At 48.8% G+C, this 20,937-nt stretch overlaps 1 protein-coding gene across 1 annotated transcript in view; it reads left to right on the forward strand.

The window, feature by feature from the left end:
• SH2D4B (SH2 domain containing 4B) overlaps window positions 1-20,937 on the forward strand; it is an 83,388-nt gene that overhangs the window by 56,098 nt on the left and 6,353 nt on the right. The window contains exons 5-6 of the mRNA XM_007464226.1: window positions 3,336-3,552; window positions 7,601-7,725. Coding sequence (XP_007464288.1) covers window positions 3,336-3,552; window positions 7,601-7,725 — 342 coding nt within the window. The remainder of the gene's footprint in view (window positions 1-3,335; window positions 3,553-7,600; window positions 7,726-20,937) is intronic.

A 20,937-nucleotide genomic window follows, 5' to 3' on the forward strand; every position in this document is an offset into this window, starting at 1 on the left:
CTGAAAAAAGTCAGACAGAGAAAAATACTACACGATATCACTTATATGTGAAATCTAAAAAAGCCGAACTTGTAGAAACAGAGAGTAGAATGGTGGTTACCAGGGGCTGGGGTTGTGGGGGGATGAAGGGGGAGGTGGGGGGATGAAGGGGGAGGTGAGGAGGAGTCAGGGAGATGTTGGTCAAAGGGTACAAACTTGCAGTTAGAAGATGAATAAATTCTGGGGATCTAATGCACAGCCTAGGGATTACAGTCAACAATAATATGTTATATCCTTCAAAGTTGCCGAGACTAGATCTTTTTTTTTTTTTTTGCGGTACGCGGGCCTCTCACTGTTGTGGTCTCTCCCGTTGTGGAGCACAGGCTCCAGACGCGCAGGCTCAGAGGCCATGGCTCACGAGCCTAGCCGCTCTGGGGCACGAACCCGTGTCCCCTGCATCAGCAGGAGGACTCTCAACCACTGCGCCACCAGGGAAGCCCCGAGACTAGATCTTAAATGTTCTCACCACACAAAATTAACTATGGGACCTGACGGAGGTGTTAGCCAATGCTATGGTGGTAATCATTTTGTAATATTTTAAGTGTATCACATCAGCACATAGTACACCTTAAGGTTACATATGTCAATTATGTCTCAAAAAAAGAACACGAGAAAAGAAAAGCACCCAAGAGAGCCCTCTCGGAGCTGCCGTTAACCCTGTCTGACTCCACATCAGCCCCTGGGCGGCAGGGCTGGCTTCCTGTTGCAGCCTCAGCTGCATCCTCACCTCCGACTGCCCTCCAGGCCACTGCCTGGGCATCACGGTTGGTCTGAGTTGGTGGACACAGCTGCACAGGGGAGAGTTTGCAGAATGGTGGGGAGCTTGGTGGCGCCTGAACACGGAGTGTGGGCAGGAGCTCAGAGGCCCACTGGGCTGGGAAAGAAAGTGGGGCGGGCAGGATGCTCCTTAGGGGCCAAGGGGTTTGCCCTTTGTCCTGTGTGCGTTGGGAGCCACTGAAGGCTTCTGAGGAAGACAGTGGCAAAACTAGAGCTGGGTTTTCAGAGGCTGGGTTTAGTCCCTCTGTGACCCACAGCTTGTGCACTGTCTTAGCCAAGTTCCAAAAATCTGTCTTCGTAGTTTGCATGTGACTTCCTTCTGTCACTGAGTGTGACTGTCTCTCAGGGGCTGTCAACACTCAAAGGTCACTGGCCCTTATAGGGCACAAGCTTCTATGTTTAGTTTGTAGTCTAGTGACCGCAAAGCCTGTGCTGGGGAACCTGGCCTTGTTTGAGCCTCGTGGTAGCAGGCACTATGGTGTTCTTAGTACCTGGAGTGGAAATATAGTTTTTTTTTTCCCCTGGGGTGGATTCCTCCTTCTTTTTCTGGAAAAACTCCTGTTGACCTTTCCAGACCCAGTGGAATGCTCCATCTCCTGTGGTGGCTCCTGGCTTCCTCATAGAATGTGAGTGCTACCGCCCCTAAACTCTGACAGTACTTGATCAGTCCCTGTTCTCCTTGCGCTAGAGATATTTATTTGTCTGATTTTCCCAGCTAGGCTCTGAGTGCCTTGAGGGAAGCGTCTGGTCTTTTCTGTCTCTATATCCAGTTCAGGGCCTGGCAGAGTTAAGTACTTAATTGAGCACAGTCATCCAAGCATATTATCACCTGCTGACTGATACATATGTATTCTAGGCACTGGAATGCATCAGTGAATAGTCCAAAGAAAATTCCCCTCCCGCCCTGGAGCTCTCAGCTTATTTGATCCTCTGCATGTGACTTCCACATCCATAAATACCTTCTGAGGGACAGACTTCCTGCTGCCTTCCTCAGATCTGGAGGATGTTATGTTCTGAGGGTGGACTTTGACAACTTGAGAAGGAGAAGCGCTTTCTTTCAGCATGAGGGCCATGTGCCTTGTATCCTCCAAATGCTAACAGAACACAGTTCTCTGACTGGTAGGTTGTAGGTGCTTGCTGCACAGGTATTGGATGGAGATTGGAGTAGAATTAGAATATGGGTAAGATTTTACTCCCAGGGGGAGGGTGACCTGCTTGGGCCAGGGCAATCCCAGGTCTTGCACAACGAGAAGAACACGGCCAGATCCACGAGTTCTCTACAAAAGGATTGGATTTTAGAGGCGGACGGGGGCCTGACACGATGCAATCAGACTACAAAATAATTGGTTTTAATTCTAGACCGTACCTGCAACAGGTTTTGTTCCCTCTCTTGGCACTTTCCCAACTCCGGGACTCCCTTTTGAGTTTTAGAAGCAGCAACTTGCAGATGTCCACCCTGCCTTGAGGAACATGAAAAGACAGAGGCTAGAGAGAGGGGCCTTGTGGCATTCTGGAACCTGTGGTGTGACACAGCTGGCGAAGGATCCTCTCCCTTCCTTCCAACACACTCACCCACCAGCTGTCAAAGCCACAGGAAACCAAAGAGAAAGGGCACCGTAACTGGGACTCCAGAGTTTCCAACAACTCATCCTGTGGTAGCAGACAGGGTGGTTCCCGGCCAGGCTTGGCCACTGACCCAGCTGAGCAAGTCAGCGCCCTTCCTTGGGAAGCAGTGAATGACATGAGGAGGTTGGATGGGATGGTCTTAAATGCTCTTGTGGCTTTTTGTAGGAAAGAGGAGGGGCTCCGGTGTCAGATACACCTGATTTTAAAATGGAAGGAAGCTTGAGAAGTGGGGTAGAGTGCCGTAGAGAGCTGCATGGGTTTCAGAGCCAGACCACCTGGGTTCCGACCCTGGCTCTGCCCCTTATTAGCTGTTTAACTTCGGACAAGTTGCTTAACCTCCCGGAGGCTGGGTTTCTGTGCAAACATAGTGATGTGCCCTCCTCCCTTGGTGGCTGGAGGAAACGTCTATAATGCGATATTGCAGGGAGGGCGCGGAGCTCAGGGCTTGGCACAGAGAAAGCTGTAATCAGCGTGGGTGGTGGCAGTGGTATTTGAGATGCTAACCACTTCAAGGTGGACAGGTGTCCTTGAGGCAGGGCACAGGGTTTGAGAAGCTGCTCTGAGCAGGGCACTCCAGGAAGAGCTACACATGGAGATGTAAATTTCCATCCAAAAGTTGCTTGCTCATTCTGGAACAGGGCCACAGGAACAGCTGGACCACCCCAAACTGTCATGAGTGTCTTTATCCCCACAGGGACAGGCTAACCCAGGGCTGCTGGCTCAGGTTGGGCCTGCCATTGCCGGGTGCCAAGCCTCCACGCAGCACACGTGGGTGAATCTGGATGAATCCTGGGACTCTGGGTGAGTCCCAGGGCTCCTGGCCATGTACTGGCTTGCTCATTGCATGGCCTGGGCTGCGGGTCTGGGTGAACACGCTCTCTATTCCTTTCCAGTGCGTCGATCCAAGGCGGCTGATGAGGAGAGAAGGCGCAGAGCCCAGCGCGCCCGGGACGAGTACCGGCGCCACTCCCTCCGCGCCATCCAGAAGGGCACGGTCGCTGGCCTCAGCTCCAGGTTCCGAGAGCTCGGTCAGAGCCACGAGCAGGAGGCGAGACTCTACCACCACCTCCTGGGCCCGGGGCCGCCTTCACCCCTGGCCGTGCCTGGCAGGTGGGTCGCGGACCTCGCATCCCGCATCCGCATCCGCGGTGTGTCTGGGGGAGGGCCTCCGGCTGGCGGGTAGGGCACCAGGGATCCAGTCCGGCTCTGCCTCCGACTTGCTGTGAAATTTGGGGCTAGGCATCTCCCCTCTGTTGGCCTCAGTGCCCTAGTCTGTGTAATGGGGCAGGAGTTGGGGAGAGGAGTCGGGGTTGGAGATTTCTACCAACTCTGGAGTTCTGGGAGGCTTCACCTCTTTGGGGTCTAGGATTCCTTTGAGAATCTAAAGAAAGCTGTGTACCCTCTTCTCTGCGAAATGCACATATGTAAATACCCCAAATGTGTGCATGTAATTTCAGGCTCTAGAAGATCCGTAGACCCCAGGTTAAGAACTTGTAATATAAGACCTCAAATGGGTTAAATGTGGCCCAGCAGCCTGAAAGCAGAACTGGCTGCTGCTTTTTGTAACCACAGGCAATGCTGGTGCATCCCGGGTTCTGATAGCCTGTTGCAGATGAACGCAGTTGAGTGCAGGAGGGTCCTTACACACTGGGCTGATGAGTGGTTTGGCAAGGGCGCTCAGGTGACTGACTGCCCATGATTGCTGGGACCGAGGATCAAGAGGTTGCCTGGAGCCTCTCCACCTGCCGCCTGTGCCCACCTCAGGCCAGCCCTAAGGTTGGTTCCCCTCCTCATTATTGCTGATTGTCTGCTGCCCCGAGGGAGGGCTCAGAGGCTGGAATGGTGAGTGCCTGCTGCTCCCTGAACCACAATAAACCTGCAGCCCCAGGTGACATTCAGCCCCAGATGACAGAGGGTTGTCTGGGTTTTGCTTTAATTGGGATTTAGGATTATTCATAAAACCCCCTCCCTCTCCCTGCAGCCTAGGGAGAACTGACATCTGCGTTTCTTCCTTCCTTCCCTCCCTTCCTTTCCTCCTTCCTTGTCATTTATACGATTCACAAACCAGAAAGTTTAAAAAGATACATGGAGAAAAGGCTGACTCCCATTCTTGCCGTCCATCTACTCAGTTCCCTCTTCCCTGCACAGGGAACCACTGTTCTTAGTTTAATGTGTCCTCCCAGTTCCTTTTTGCAACTGCCAAGGTGAAAAGTTGTATCTCCTTTGTTTTTTTGTGTTTTTTTTGCATAAAAGTTTGCCTATCATACACTGGTTCTGCATCTTGATTTTTTTTTCCATTTAACTATAAATTTTGGAGGTCTTTACACATCGATTCTTACCTGATTATTTTTATTTAGTTTTCTTTTTACAGCTGCATAGTATTCCACTGCATGGCTATGCTCTAATTTATTTTTGAAAACCTCTATTAATGGACATTAGCGTTGTTTGAAATCTTTGGTTATTACCAACAGTGCCCTTAATGAGTAACCTTGTAGACATGCAACTATTATCTACAAGAGAGATTCCCAAAAGTGGGACCACTGGGTTAGGGGCTACATGCACTTATAGTATTGATAGTTATCATCAACTTGCCCTCCACAGGGTTGGTACCAATGAACACTCTCATCCTCTAGCCTTGCCAACAATGTGTTGTCAGACTTTTATTTTGTGTGAGAAATAATATCTCAGTGAAAATTTAAATTTGCATTTCTATTTATGTGTGACATGAAGTATTTTGTATATGTTTAAGGGCCTTTGCTATTTCTCTGTCTGTCTGTTCATTTCCCTTCCTGCCTCTTCACTGTGTTTTTGTTCTTTTTGCCATCTGTTTCTAGGAACTCCTTAAATATTAGGGATGCTTTTCTTTGTGATAAACATTTTTTCCCCTCAATTCGTCATTTGTCTTTTGACTTTTATGATGATGTTTTCTGTCATGCAGGAGTTCGTTATTTTTATGAGGTCAGATTTTCTTTTATGTTTCCTGGATTTGGAGACATAGTTAGAAAAGCCTTCTTTCTCTTGTGCTTTTTTTTTTTTTTTTTTTTTTTTTTTAAAAGGAGACATATAATTTGTCCTTCAGGCCCAGAAGACAGAGCTGCATGAACTGTGTTGTAGTCTGGCTCCAGGCTCGCTGTGTGTGGCTGTCAGTAGAGGAGAAGTGACAGCCACAGTGTGCCGCCTTGGGTGGAGCAGGGGGACCAGGGACCATGCAGATGGAGCGGCAGACCCAGGCACCAGAAGCCATGCCTCAGCCTCCTTCCTGTGGCTGCCCCATGGAACAGGTCCCCGTGGCCTCACTGCCCTCAGCACTGTGGTGCTGGCACCGGCGGCCAGCCCACACTTGCCCGGTTATGCTGGGGGCAGACACATTGTTGATGGGAGAGAGTCCCAGGTGCAGGGGTGAGGCTTCTGGCCAGGTGGCCTCTTGGAGCCCTTGGTCCTAGCATTTATATTCTGGGGAATCAGATTCTCTGCTTAGAAACAGAGGGACAAGAGTGAACGAATTCTCCTTCCTGTTATTTATAACCTCCTCTTGCCTTCTAAGGAGAATGAGTCCTAGAAACCAGAGGATATTTTTTCCCCCTGAGCACAGTTATTTATCGGGGAATGCAAGTGTGAAGGAAGAGGCTGGGGCAGGGCTGCAGTGTGCCAATTCATAAAGAGGAAGAGCACCTGAGGTTCCTGAGAAGAGGGAACTCCTCAGGGGCGGATACAGAGGAGCAAAGCTGGTTGGAGGGGGTGTTAAAAAAAGCCTGCAGAGGTGGCAACGGGAAGCAAGGGGTTTGCAGAACAGAGTCCACTGATGATGATGGCTTTAGGCTGTTCAGTGGAACCTCACCCTCTGTCTTTCTTATTGCATCTTTTCTAACATCTACAGTGTTCACTACTGTGTGTGTGTATGTGGATTCATTTTAGGGCAGGTGAAAATAGGGGCTCATTCTGGGGTTTGCCAGGAAGTGCTGGGCTCAGCATCAAAGTGTTGGTTGGTGCAGGGGAAATGCAAAGACTTCGTGACTTCCTGCTTCCGGCGTTTATTTCATAAGAGATGATGACAGTGGTGGTGAATTCTAAGTGCCAGTGCTCTGAGGTGGACAGACAGCAGTGACAGTTCGAGCGTTTGCCAGGTTGCTGTCGCTCAGGGGGAAGGGTGAGAAAGCTGTGGTTGTTCAAGCTGGGCCCAAAGTCTGCTGAAGCTCTGTTTTCATCCCATACAGCAGTGCAATGTGATCTTGCTGCATGTCACCTTAGCACACGGTGGTGTGTGTTGTTATGGGGAATGTGCTGTCAAACCCTTACTGGGCTTCATGTCAGTGTGGCTCTAGTACAGCGGGGTCTCACGTGGCCCTGTCTCTGTATATGTTCAGGAGCCACAGTATAACAATTAAAATCTGGGCTTACTTATGAGAAAATATCAAAAAGCATCTGATTTAGTACTCAGACCGTCTTCAAGGGCCCCTCTTCATCTCCCTCCCAGGATCCTCAATTCCACACCTGCTTCTCCATCAAAAGTCAGCCCATGCAGCGACTATTTCCTCCCCTCTCCCTTTCCTCTGTCCTTTTCCTTCTTACTTCTTGGTGGTGAAGCTCAGCCGTTTCCAGAGCAGATTGAGGCCGTTCGCTGTCCTGGTTCTGCCTCATAAGACACGGAAGGCTAGCTGGCCAAGCCAGGTGTCCCCTTAGACGGCAGCGGTGGGTGAGAGGGGGAGGGGCAAAACCAGAGTTCTCTTCAGTGCGGGTCTGGGGAGGGCGGAGGACACGTACATATGATTAATTTTGCTCCTATTACATTACGATCCTTCCTCATAGATGCTGCTGTTTATGCCCTGGCCATTCTAGAGGGCAAATATGCCTTTTCTCTCCCTCAGACATCCCCTCCTATCCTACTTTGCACTCGCACCTGTGTGGCTTTTTTTCAAACTAAGTGACAACAGTTTTCTTTTGGGGAAAACAATAACAGCTGGTACGTTATGACCTGCAAAGCGCCTTCAAGTACCTGGACTCATTTAATCCTGTCCACAGGCGTGAGTGTGGGCGTCGGGACTGTTCACTCTCACAGTGGTCTCCCCCACTCCCTCCCCCTCCTTCCTTCCCCTCTCGCCGCCCCCCTGCCCCACCGCTCTCTCCCTGACTCTGCCACACTCGGTCTCTGTCTCAGCAGGACTTGGGAGCGGCCCCTGTGTCCTGTCTCCAGAGAAGTCATAGTGCGCTGGTTTAAGGAGGAGCAGCTGCCTCGCCGCGCGGGCTTTGAGAGGAGCACCAAAGCCATCGCCCCCTGGTTCCACGGTAGGGTGACTTTCCGGATCCCTGGGGCAGATCATTTCCACATCTCAGCCTCCCTCTGGGGTTGGTGCGGGGTCCTGAAGGGCCACCACAATCAGAGGAGTCAAGGAATTTAGACTCTGCTAGTTCCGCTCCGGCCCCACGAAGACTCGCCGGTCTCCCAAGGCTAAGGCTCAGCGCTCCTGGCTCACCTGCTGGGAGTGGAGTAGAGAGAGCTCCCATGTCTGTCCTTTCTTTGCTCACTGAGTGTGTTGAGCTCAAGGCACAAGCTTTGATTTCCCCAGGGCACGTGCTGAAACACTGAGTGACCTTGATGGAGATGGTCAGAGACCAAGCACAACATCTGTGAGCGGGAGTCCAGGGGACTGCAGGCCCCAGGGCTCTGGGTGTGCACTGCCCTCTCTGCTGGGAAGGGATGAACATGGCTCTTGCCTACTGCCCTCACCTCACAGCCTCCTTGGCCGTCCAGGGCTCCTCAGAGGCATCATCTGTCTCTGCATTGGGCCTGGTAGGTGTGTGAGTCCCCTCAGGGCCCGATGAGTGAGGTTAATCTGGGAGCAATGAGAAAACCCAGCCACACGAGAGCTGAGGCTAGCCTTTCCGGTTAGCCATGGGCTCCAAGGGGCCAGGGCCCTGTGTCTTAGGCATCTCTGTACTCAGCCGTCACCTCTGCTTCCTACCTGCTCAGGGATCAGGTAGAGAAACGCATCCAAGACAAATGAACCCTCTTTCTCTGTTGCCACTGATGTTGAGTTCTTCACCTCAATAGCATCCCCATTGTGTCAGTCAGATTATGCTTAGATCTACAGTGAGAAATGATCCCAAAGTCTCAGTGACGTCTGCCAGCCAAGACTCATTTCTTACCCATGTAACATGCCCAGTGGGAGTTGGTCGTGAACTTTAATCTGGGCCTCAGACAGAAGGAGTTGCCTCTACTGGAAACGCCAGTGATCTCCTGACAGAGGGAAAAAGAGGGGCATGGCCAGCGACACACTGGCTCCCGGAGCTTCTGCCTGGAACTGACGTGTGCCATGGTTGCTCACATTCCTCTGGCCAGAGCCAGCCTGGCATCTGTGGTACGGATAGTTTGGAATCATAATGGAATCTGTTGGGACCACCATTCACTTTCAGACCCTTTCCTTCTCCTGGGCCTCCACAAATCTAACAGAAGGATGGGATAGCTCTTTATGGCTCAGAAAGTCGACAGTCGACGTTCACATGTGGCCTAGCTGTGTGTCCCGGGAGCTGGTCCCGGGGATTCCCTGCCTCTAACTTCTGTCCCTGTTATGTGTCCCTGTAGCCCCTGTGAGAGGTTCCATTTGCATCACTGCTTTCCTTTTCATTCGTATATTATCATAATCATGGAAACACAAAACTAGCGTCTTGGGCACCTGCATAGTGCAACTTAAAAGTTCTGTCACGGTTGGGGTTTGTCAGAACCACTGGCTGCTCTGCTGCACTTGTGGCAGCCAACGGAGGAGGCACGGCAGAGGTGCTTACATTTATCTTTAGCTTTATTTTCTATCCTGATGAAAAAGACGTGTACTTTTTATATTGTCACAGAAGAAACAGAACCGTGATTTTTTTTTTTTTTTCTTTTTGCGGTACGCGGGCTTCTCACTGTTGCGGCCTCTCCCGCTGCGGAGCACAGGCTCCGGACGCGCAGGCTCAGCGGCCATGGCTCACGGGCCCAGCCGCTCCGCGGCACGTGGGATCTTCCCGGACCGGGTCACGGACCCGTGTCCCTTGCATCGGCAGGCGGACTCTCAACCACTGCACCACCAGGGAAGCCCCAGAACCATGATTTAAGTCTCGAAATTTACGTAACTGATTTCGTGTTCTTCTCACAGTTCCACCATAAAGCGTGCAGGAACGTTGCTAATCCACGGACAAGAGCTATGTGTCGATGTTTTCATTGATCTGTGACAAGATGAAAGGAAAAGGCTCACATATGGAGGGTGGTCAACTATCTTTGCTTGAAAAGGACTGTGTTGTACTCGAAGATGATATCCTCTCCTCAGTTTTAGTGTTAAAATGTCCTATCTCTTATGAATTGATGGTGATAGTAAGCAGTAGTTATTTTTTTTATATATTGCCTTTGCTCAGAAGAGCAAAAAGGGAGCAGCCCCACGTTGGTTTCCATACTTTTTACTTATACCCAAAATCCCAAAGTCTGGAACTTCTGGTATGGTCCAACTTCTCTTCCAACGTAGCAATTCCCTACGGCATCCTTGGTGGGACTCCCCCATGTTAATCTGTCCAAGAGGAGAAACCTCCTGCCCCACAGTCTGATTGTTAGGGAGTCTGCTGCAAGTTGGCTGGGGCTCTGCTCCTCAGCTGGTCTTGGCTGGGCATCTTCGCTGGGGCGGCTCTGCCCCGTGTAGCTCTCAGGCTCCTCCTGGGACTGGCGGGCTAGCCCAGGCATGCTCTTCTCAGGAACCAGAGAGCACATGGCAGCATGCTAAACTCCAGAAGCCTAGCCTCCGAACCAGCACCCTGTCACTTTCACCGTGTGCCGTTGGCCACAATATGTCACAGAGTTGAGGCGCTGGGAAAAATATTCTGCTCCCTTTGTGTGAGGAACTGCAAAGCCGCGCGTCAAAGGGTATGGAGACAGGGAGGGGTAGGAGAATTTGAGCCGATAATATGCCGTCGGTTGCAATCCCAATGTAAATCTTTTCTTTCCTGGGGAAAGCATTCCTAGTTAATTTAGATGGATTTTAGATGCAGGTTAAAAAGGACTGCTGTGACTTCTATTTTCTTCCCTTCTATTAAACGTATTTGGATGTGTCAAGGTGTAATCCAAAGAGCGATGTGGGCAAAAGGAGTCTGAAGGTCTGGGGCCCCCCTAGAACCTAGCAGCTCTGTGACCTTGGGTACGTCCTTTAAATTCCCCATCTGTGATGATAACATTGACTCCACAGGATACGTATGAAGATCAAGCCAACAAATGTGCTCTGTCCACCATAACGAGCCGTAGGCATGAGTGCTGACGCACTGAGGTGGGCCACTAGAGACCCCACCTCCCTGGGGAAGCAGTTTGGGGAAGTGGGCGCAGAGCACAGAGTGGGACAGAAGGAGGAACTGGCTTCCTGCTGGGACCATGGGGTTCTTGATAAAGTCCCCTCTGTTAGAAAGAGGGAGAAAATGTTAAAGTCATTCCTCGTTTCTCCTCGGTTCATTGTTAGGTTCCAGTGGTTCTAAGAGAGACTTCTGGTATACAAAAATACTCCTGAGAAAAGCTAGTGCATATAAGCTTGACGTTGGGGGGAAAAAGTATCTATTTTTGGACTTCAATATGTATCTAAAACTATTAAGAACACCCTCTGTCTGAACCCTGGCTCAGTCAGAACCCATTTCTTTTCCTGAGAAAAGAAAACAGTCTAGAAAACAGTCACACTTGGTCCGTGGTTCATTGTCCTGGCAGCAACCCACTGGCTGTCTGCGACTGGCCCTTAGTTAGGGCTTGGCGGGGACTGTGGCTGCGCAGGGGATGGTGGAGCTGGGGCTCCGGAGTGGATCTCCTGATGGCCCGCCCTGCATTCAGGTGGGGTGTTCACATCACGCCTTTTCTGACAAGCTCCATGCAGATGGTGCAGCCTGCGGGGGTCCAGCAGCCGGGGGTGGCTTTCCGTGCAAAGCAGAGCTCCTCAGTGGAACAGGCACCGCTTCCTACCTGCCCATATGCTGCGACTTCAGGGCCCACGTGGAGGAGAGAAGTGTTGAAGGTCCCAGGGCTGCAGGGTTCTGGGATGCGTCCCCCCCTTCCGGTTCCTTGTCCGCCTTGCTCTTGACAACAGCGCATCCGAATGTCTTTGAAGTGGGGAGCGGGGAGAATGTAGCAAAGGGGCTTGGGGGCTGGGAGTAAAGAGACACACTTCACTTCAATAGAAGAAAGATGGTTGCAGCTACTACTGGGCAGCAGGATGGCTACTGGACTCCTCAGATGGGTGGCCCGAGGGCCCTTGAGAGCTTTCTCTCCTTAGCGTCTGGGTTGCAGTGTGATTCTGCTGGCATTGCCCCAGGACCTCCAAAGTTTTCTCAGGCGGTCAGGAGAATGCGGAAGGCTGGCCAGGGTGTGAGGCCGGCCACAGAGCAGGCGCCCGGGCGGGAGTCTGCGGGCTGTGGAGTGCGGTGTTCTCCCAGCGACTGTTGTGCTTCTAAGCCTTATTTGTGTCCCTATTACGGAAGTTGTTTGTGGTCCAGGAACTGAGGCACAGCAGTGGGCACCCCGTCTGGATGACCCTTCCAGGAGTCCTGCAGGGCGGCAGCCCCTAGGAGGTGGGAAGGACTGTGCCTGGGGAGGCCGGGGCTGAGTGGGAATGGGGTCTCGCTCGCTGCCCCCCGCCCCGGTCCCCCACAACTGCATGCACTGGGACAGCACATCCTCTCTGAGCTGCACAGAGCAGGAAAGGCTTGAACTGGCTGATCAGTGTTCATCACTGGATGCTGCCGTGAAGTCTTGTGTGTTTGCCTGGCTGTGTAGACGTGCAGAGTGGTTTGGCGTGCACCATCTCACAGGTGCTCTCAACTTCTCCTCGAGCTGGTCATGGTTATAGCCCTTTACAGATGGAGACGCTGATGACCAGAGAGCTTGAGAAGTCGCCCTTGTTCACCCAGCAGTAAGCATGGGAGCTGGGACAAGACGTAGGGCTTCTGGACGCCAGTTTTTCTTCCTCCACTCTGGTGGCCCCTTGAATATGCTGCTAGCCAGGCAGGGAGCTTGGGGCGAAAAAGTGCCTCCTCTGGATCCACAATCCCTTACTGTATATTCACTTGAACTTCTGTTACGTACGGCCCGAGTTCTTTCTTTTAAATCTCACCCCTCCGCAATCCGTGGGCCTTCCAGAGCAGAGCTGCCACTGGTCTCCTGGCCCAGCTTGAGGGGAAATCTGGGAGCGCCCTGTTTGGTCTTTGGGGTCATTCTCAGGGGCTAGAGTGTCTGGGGCTGAGATGGAGAGAGTGAGCCAGCTAGGCTCTTGTCCTCGGCTTTCAAGATCAGTGGAAGGATAGGAAACTACGTGAGGCTTTGGAACCTGTTGAGAGGTGGCAGCCAGAATGGGGGACCCGGGTGGTGTGGACCCAGGCACCAAATCCATGTAAAGCAAGGACTAGCTGAAGAAACCAGGGGTAGAGAAAGTAGTGGTGGTGCTATAAGGATTACATGTATGATATTTATAAAGTGTTCAGAACTTGCACTAAATGCTTCCACTTGTTACATGGAATAAATCAACACGGTAGCCTTTGGAGATGCACATCGGGATTTGAAGCATGTAAATGTGGCTTCATACCCTTAGAGTATGCCACTGCTATCACTTGGAAGTAAAGAGAATGATGACATCAAACGGCTGTTCACAAAAGGAAGATGGTACATATTTAGCCCTCCCCACAAAAAGTAAAAGTCTGAAATTTTTTTCATTATAAATATGATACCCATCTTGACAATTTTTTAAAAGCTGTGAGGGGTAACACATGGGTCATTTGGAAGGATGACTAGCATGTCATGATCCATCTCGTTAAGTCAGATTGCTAATTTTCCTTTCCTGAGCAGAATTTGGAATGGAAAATTTCCACCAACTCTGATCCCAAAAGCAAACATTTCTAAAGAAGAAAAGAAGTAGGTCAGTTGACCTACTTTTCTCTTAAGTTCTTGCTTAAGCTGTTCCAACTAAGAAATAAAGGAATCTTTTTCCTCCTTTTTAAAAGAATTGTGCACTGGCTATAGGGTATCAAAAAAAGATTACAAAGAGAGTGAAATTATTTTTTGCTTTAGGAAAGCATCGACTGTAATGGTGTTCCCAAGATTGTAACTCTTTCCTTTCTGCTCTCTATAATTCCGTGTTTCTGATTTCAGACCCTTGGTGTCTTGTCTATCTAACACTTTTAGTTTGGATGTTTTGCTGAGATTGTTTTCTGATGCACAGGTGTGGGTAACTAAAATGTGTGGGAAGGGACAGGGGTTGGGGGACCTAGATGGCTTGGATTTGATAGGACTGATTTTTCATTTTCTATCAGGATTAAATAGAAGCACAGAGTGACAATAAACTTGATTTCTGTTGATGTAATTGATTTAATATACTTCTGACAGTCTCATCATATTTCTGGTGGTTACAAGAGATTCCTCCTATCTTGCTAACTCTGGGAAGTTTCTATCATAGGTTAGACCCAGGAAACTGCCCCAAGCTCATCCCATGGAGTAAAACAGGGAGTTGTCAGAGTTTGGGGTTGTTGAATTCCCTGGGCAGGGGCACCAGGGAGCAGGCTCCCTGTGTAAGGCAGTTAAATCGTCTGTTGATTATTAATATTAAGCTTCTGTTGTCCGTGAGACACTACTAAGTACAGGGCATGTGGTGGTGAACAAAACTGACAACTTCCCTCCCCTCATGGCACTTACATTCACTTGCAATTAACAGAAAAATAATCGTACTGGTATACTCAAAAGAGAATTTATTGGCTTATGTGACTGGAAAAACCCAAACATCATGCCAGTTTCCGGCTTTGCTTGATCCAGGGAGCTTAAGTTTTTAGCAACTGGCCTCTCTCCATCTCTCTGCTCTGTTGCTCTCCATGTTGTTTTTATTCTCAAGCAATGCATCAGTCTGTGGTTGCATGTGTGCATTCATTCTCCTAGGTTCAAATCCAGCAGAAGATAGGGCATACTTTTCTCTCAAATAATTTCTGGTATTAGTCCCATTATTCTGCCTTGTTGGCTCTGGTTTGGTCACATGCCCACTCCTGAACCAATCACCATGGCCAGAGGGATGAGCTCTCTGATTGGCTAGGCTTGAGTCACATGACCATCCCCAGAGCAGGGAAGAGTCTATCCCGTTGCAACTGTATGGACCGGGTGGGATGGTGTGGCCTCGCAAAGGAAGCTTACCGTTCCCTTGCCAGAAGGAGGGCAAATGGTCCTGAGTGGGCAAGACCAATTGATGTCCACCATATTGAGGAAAATAACTGGCCTAGTGGAACTCACAGTAAGTGAGGCTCTGGCATGAATCAAATAATGAATTTTGCTTCCAGCTGAGGTTAGTGCTACACAGGATCCTTGTGTAGCCAGTTTCAGAAGTCGTTTTGCTGGGTGGTTGCAACCATGTCATGAACAGCGGCATCAGTGGTTTGAACCTGGCATGTCAGCTTGGAGCAGTCATGGGCGTGGAATGGTGCCTCTTGTGCACAATATATCTGGAACCAAGATGCTTGTCCAGAGAAACACTCGTCTCAGCAGGTAACTGTGGCTAAATTTCATTTGGAGTTATGAAAAATGAAGGCATTTGAACTCATTCATCACAATCTCTGTGGCTTTAGGATGCTCTGAGAAACTGTTGAGAATAAAGCGATTTATTATTCCAGCCCCCTTAATGATACCGTCTGGAAAGTATGGCAATAAGAAAGGGGAAGGAAAGTCACAGAAATGAATGAGAAAGGTAATGGAAGAGTTGTTGGCCGGTGAGGTGTAGCTTTGGTGAAAGCTTTAAGAAATACGCATGTCAGATAAATTGAGACCCATAAAAAGTAAAACGTCCTGTCTGGCCTGCCTGCCTTTCTTTTCAGGGAGAAGCTCTAACAGAAATAAAAGGAGCTCATTTGGTTACTGAGGTTCAGTTCCAAGCTAACAATTTCAGGGACGGAGGTACGGAGGTGGCGGAGGGGTTGGGAACTGAATCCCGGGTCTGCTTTAGGATTTGCTAACCTGTGGATTTATGGGTCCAGTAGAGCAGAGGATCTTTTGCAAGTATGCTTAAAGTGCCTTTCCTTTCCTGGGGCTGCCACCGGTTAGCACCGATGGAGCAAATATTGAATATTTTGATAGCGAACGTGGAGTAGTTGGTGTTTGAGAGCATGTGCGTGGAATCCAGGGAGATGATTAGGCGAGGTGGCAGGAAGAATGCTCGGGAATTGTGCTCGAGGTGCAGTAACAGACAGAAATCAGGTGCAGCTGGCTCCACTTCACAGGTGTGCTGGCTGCAAACTCCTGCCTGTGATGTTAATGTGGGGGTGATGGGAGCCTGGGCTTCTTTGCTGGGCCAGCGTGCATGCTCCCATCTGCCTGCCCCACCTTTTCACCCTCGCCTGATGCAACCGTGGGGAAGGGGGCTGCTGCCCTGAAGGGCCTCTGTCCCCTGACCTTGGCCCTGTCTTTTTGGGCAGTGTCCCCACAGAGGGCGCTGCAGTTAGTCGGATTGCCTCTGACCTCCCGAGAAGCCTTGGGCACATCAGGGACCTGTGGGCCCGCTCAGGTCCACTGCCCTGTTCCCCTTAGTCCCCATCAAGGGCCTCCATCTGTATGCTGGGATTCTGCCTCAGTTTCCAGGTTACACCTCTGTTTGCTTCTGCCGCTGACCCTGGTGAAAAGCAGGGCAGAATGAAAACTTAAGGAGTGGAAACATCACCAATGCTTGGAAGCCCCTGTGTGCTTCTCACCAGGGCAGCCCTCTTCCTTCCACCGGATACGATCCCTATCCTCAGTATTTTGTCCATCATTTCTTTGCTTCATGTATTGTTTATATATTGATCTCCAAACACTAGACTGTTTAGCTTTGTGAGTTTTTCAATTTAATATAAGTGGAACTATAGTGTATTTATTTTTCAGTTATTGGCTTGTTTCACACTTCATTGAAAAAAAATTTTTTTTTCTCATTGCATTTTCCCACTTCTGTTGTTGGAGAACAACAGAACAACAATGCCTATCTTTTAGTGGTTAATTCAGGTGATTTAACATGCATACTTAATATATTATAAAGTTAATATATATCTTTACCCTCTTCCTAAACAAACAGATTTTTTAAACTCCAAGCCCCCTTCTCTCAACTGATAAGATGTTGTCCAGTATTATAGTTCTATCTTATTCAAACCCTCAAATTACCCATTATTATTATTATTTTGTGAGTCAATATATATTTTTATTTTTATTTATTTTTTCACAAGGACACGAATTTAATAGTTACTTATATTAAGATGCAATGTCTGCTAAATTATAAAAATTGCTTTAAAAATATATTGACTTAATTGCACTCATTTCCTTTTCTTTACGTATTGACATTTTTCAAATACTGCATATTGAAATCAATTCAAAACATGATCATTACAACATGTGGTAAATAACTTCATATCTACCTAACATTGTTCTCATTCAAATTTTAAACTAATGCTTAGCGTATTAAACTCTATTGATGAAAATACTACATTCACATATTTCATAAAACCAGAGCTAGAAGGGCCTTAGAAAATAATCACACTTGCATGAAATGCTGACAAATAATTTACATATAGTTTCTATACAGCATTCTGTTCACACCATGTATAATCTTGACTTTACCAATTATAATTATAGGTACACTAATGTTGAACTTACAATTTTAATGTAAGTCAATATTTATTTTTATTTTATTTTTTTATTTTTTATTTTTATTTTTATTTTTATTTTTTTTGCGGTACGCGGGCCTCTCACTGTTGTGGCCTCTCGCATTGTGGAGCACAGGCTCAGCGGCCACGGCTCATGGGCCCAGCCGCTCCGCAGCATGTGGGATCTTCCCGGACCGGGGCACGAACCCGTGTCCCCTGCATCAGCAGGTGGACTCTCAACCACTGTGCCACCAGGGAAGCCCAATATTTATTTTTAAATTGACCTACAGTAGCCATGCTCATCATTCCTTCTAGCATCGCAGATTCTCTGTCTAGGATTATATTTCTTCTAATTGAAGTATATCTTCTAGAATTTTCTTAGTAGTCAAATCTCAAATTTTTTTTTTTTTGAAGACGTCTTTATTTTTCCCTTCACCTTGAGTTTCATTAAACACCATTATTTTTTTCTCTGCACTCTGAAAATATTACCTCATTGTCCTCTGGCTTCTGTTGTTGCAACGGAGAAGTCAACCATCAGTTTACTTTTTTATTCTTTGCAGGTAATCTGCCTTTTCTCTCTGGTTGACAAAATGAGACATTGAGTAGCTTTGTGCCATTTCACTGTTATGTGTCTTTGACTAATTCTCAGCGTTCACTCTTGAAATATTCCCTCCTCTTCATTCTCCTCTCTCTTTTCTTGGGATTCAGCTTATACATGTGTTAGACCTTTCATTCCATTCTGCATGTCTCTTAACCTCCTGAGACGTAGATTAAACTTATGTCACATTTATATAAATGTCCCATGGTTGTGTCATTCTTGGTCTTCACTGTGACGCTTCACTCACTTACCCCTTCTTCTCTCCTTTCACCTCATCGTCACTCCTTTCTGCTCACCTAGCATCTACCCAGCCTTCAAGGTGCACTTCCCATCCCCCCTTCATTGCCTCTATAAATCCTGCCCTGACTTCTACAGGCCTCATTAATTTCCTCCTTCTTGTGTCTTTCACAGCACTTGCTGTCCTCTGCATGAGATAACTTGGTGTAGAGCAAAGAGCACTGGACTTGGAGTCCGAGGACTTGAGTTCAAATTCTGGCTCCACCACTTAATAGCTCTGTGACCTTGGGTAAGTCACTTCTCTTGCTGACCTTCAGTATCCTCAGCTATGAACTGACGATGGTAGGGTTGTTAGGAAGGCTAAATGAGATGAGGACCACTGAGTCCCCAGATACTGCCCAGTGCTGGCTTTGATAGAAGGCCTCTCATGTGACCCTTGGTGTGTCCTTTTGCCTTTCTGCTTCAAAACAGAAACCGTTTCTGGTAGACTAGTGGCTTGGGAGCTGGAGACCAATGTCACAACTGTGGAAATGGAGCTGTGAAGCAACACTTAGGTGAAAAAGCCCTAAGTGCGTTGAAATCCCTGGCTTGTATGACTCCAATCCATACCTTTCGATCCATTTTCCACCCTTGAACATTCTCACATTCTTCTGTTTAGGAAAGATCAGTAGCTCCCCATTGCCCTCAGAATTAAGTCCATAATCCTTTTTAATGGTATGGAGAGCACTTTGGGGCCTGACCCTTGCCAGCCTCTACACATCTTGCCACTGCCCAGCTCCTACTTAAAAAAAAAATTAATTAACTTTTGGCTGCGCTGCGCAGCTTGCGGGATCTTAGTTCCCCAACCAGGGATTGAACCGGCGCCCTCAGCAGTGAAAGTGCAAAGACCTAACCACTGGACTGCCAGAGAATTCCCCCCAGCTCCTACTTTAGCCCTCCCTCCAGCCACAAAGAATCACCTGCTCATTCCTTTTGCAAACTGCCCTCCTTTCCTTGCCTCTCTGTTTTAACCTTTCTGTTTTCAGTCTAACTGGCGCTTCCATCCCTGGGCTCCAGGGCTGGGTGGGTCGCCTCCCCGAGCCCACGCCCTATATAGCCTTTATCGCCACTGGTTACAGCGAGCCCCACCCCTCCCCCGCCCGCCCTTAAAAAAATTCTGCTAATCTTGATTTCAGTCCAGAATCAGAGATTCTGGAAGGCAGGAATTGTTTCTCATTTAATACCGACTCCCAGGTGCCCAGCATGGGACCTGGTTCCTAGAGAGTTCTTGATGAATGTTTATTGAAAGGAGGAAGGAAAAAGGAAAAAAGGAAGGAAGGAAGGAGGGAAAGTATTTCTGGAAAAACTACAGGAAAAACTACATTTCCTACTGTCTGGGGGTGAGAATCGGCTCAGAACGAACGTGTAGCTGCATACTCCAATAATCATTCCAGAGCAACTTACCCTGGACCATCGTCTGGTAAGGCCATCTCCCTCAGCAGAAGATCCTAGTCATTAGCAGAGTTAGAAAGGTTCCATGATCCGGACGGTAAGCTCACTCCCCAGCCAGAAGTGGTGAGGTGAGGCCCTCCCCTCTTTCCTTGGCCAGGAGGTTGCAGAGTATTTCAGAGAGGAGGTGGGTTGGGATGGGATATGATTAATGCTAACTCCTAGTACACTTGGCTTCGAGGTGATCCAGAAGAGAGAGAGCGATGGAGAGCAGAGTGAACGGGGCAGGAAAACCTAACAGCCTCTCCTCACCATCATCCTACAGGGCCCTCAGCCACCAATTAATTCTCTTAGGAGTCAGGTTTCCTGTGAAATTCTTTGCCATCCTGAACTCTGAGGCTGTATCACCTTTGGTCTTGGGCCAAATTACAATTTTGATCTCCAGGTAGGTATCAAAGAGGGGGCAGAGTTCACAGATGCTTACTATTTGAGATACCTGGAGAGTCTCCCAGGAATATCCCAGGCTGGGGCCCAGGGACCCAAGTGGTCCCCTTCAGAGGAAGTCACCTTCAGCAGCCTCTGTTTGAGAGGACTGTGTGTGCGGGGTGTGGGCAGCACAGCTTGGCAGTAGTATGACCATTGCTGCTACCAGCTCAAGGTAACATCCAACACTAGCATGTGTGTAGTGTACTCAGTGTATCCAGTGCAAATGAGTTACATTGTATCGGGTAGTCATTGTGTTCTCAGGCACATTCACACGTGTGATAAGCACCTTCATGCCTTAACGTAATGAATTCTCAAACAACCGTATGATGTAGGTGTTATAATCAGTACCACTTAATAGATGAGGTCACTGGACTGGGTTTCAGAGGGGCTTAAGTGACCTGCCCAAGGCCACCTATGGATCAAGTCCTCGAGCTGTGATTTTAGTCCATGTGCATGATCACTGCTCCAAACAAGCCCCCAACATTCCAGGCACTTGGAATACAAAGATCAGATTTCTGTGTCTGTTCCGGTCTTCCAGAAGCAGAAGTCCAAGAGCTTTATTGGAGGAAATGTCTGTGAAGGATAAAGGGGAGACAGAGCAGGACAGATGGGGAGAGTCTTCTGAACATGGTACAGGTCTGACACCTGTGAAGGAGCAGAGGGAAGGAAGGACAGATTATTGGGAGGAAGAGCCTGATATGGGAGTGCAGCTCAGAGAACATCTTGGTCAGGCTGATGGGAAGCTCCTGATGAAAGACTGCTTGCTAGAGGAGTCCCACGTTGGGTAGGCATGGCAGCTCTGGTACCCCCTGGGCTCCGTCATAGTACCCCTTGTCCGAGTCAGGCACACAGTACCCGCTGTGCACAGTGGATCCTGAAGGACCAGCAGCTGGAGGCTGTCAGCTCATCGGCATTGCTGCTCCTTGAAGCAGCGTCTCTCTGTAAGGGAGGCTGAACAGAACACTCCCACGGCCATCACAGGCTCTGCCCTTGAGCTATTCCCAGCCACTTTACTAATATACCATAGAGTTTGGACAGAAGATTATAAAAGTCCAAAGGTGGGACGTTCTAGCAGCCTCCTGGGATAAAAATGATTTCCTGACGGGGTTAAGCAAGTTGTA

Source organism: Lipotes vexillifer, unplaced genomic scaffold (genome assembly GCF_000442215.2).
Source record: "Lipotes vexillifer unplaced genomic scaffold, Lipotes_vexillifer_v1.1 scaffold59, whole genome shotgun sequence".
In the NCBI taxonomy this organism is placed as follows: Eukaryota; Metazoa; Chordata; class Mammalia; order Artiodactyla; family Lipotidae; genus Lipotes; species Lipotes vexillifer.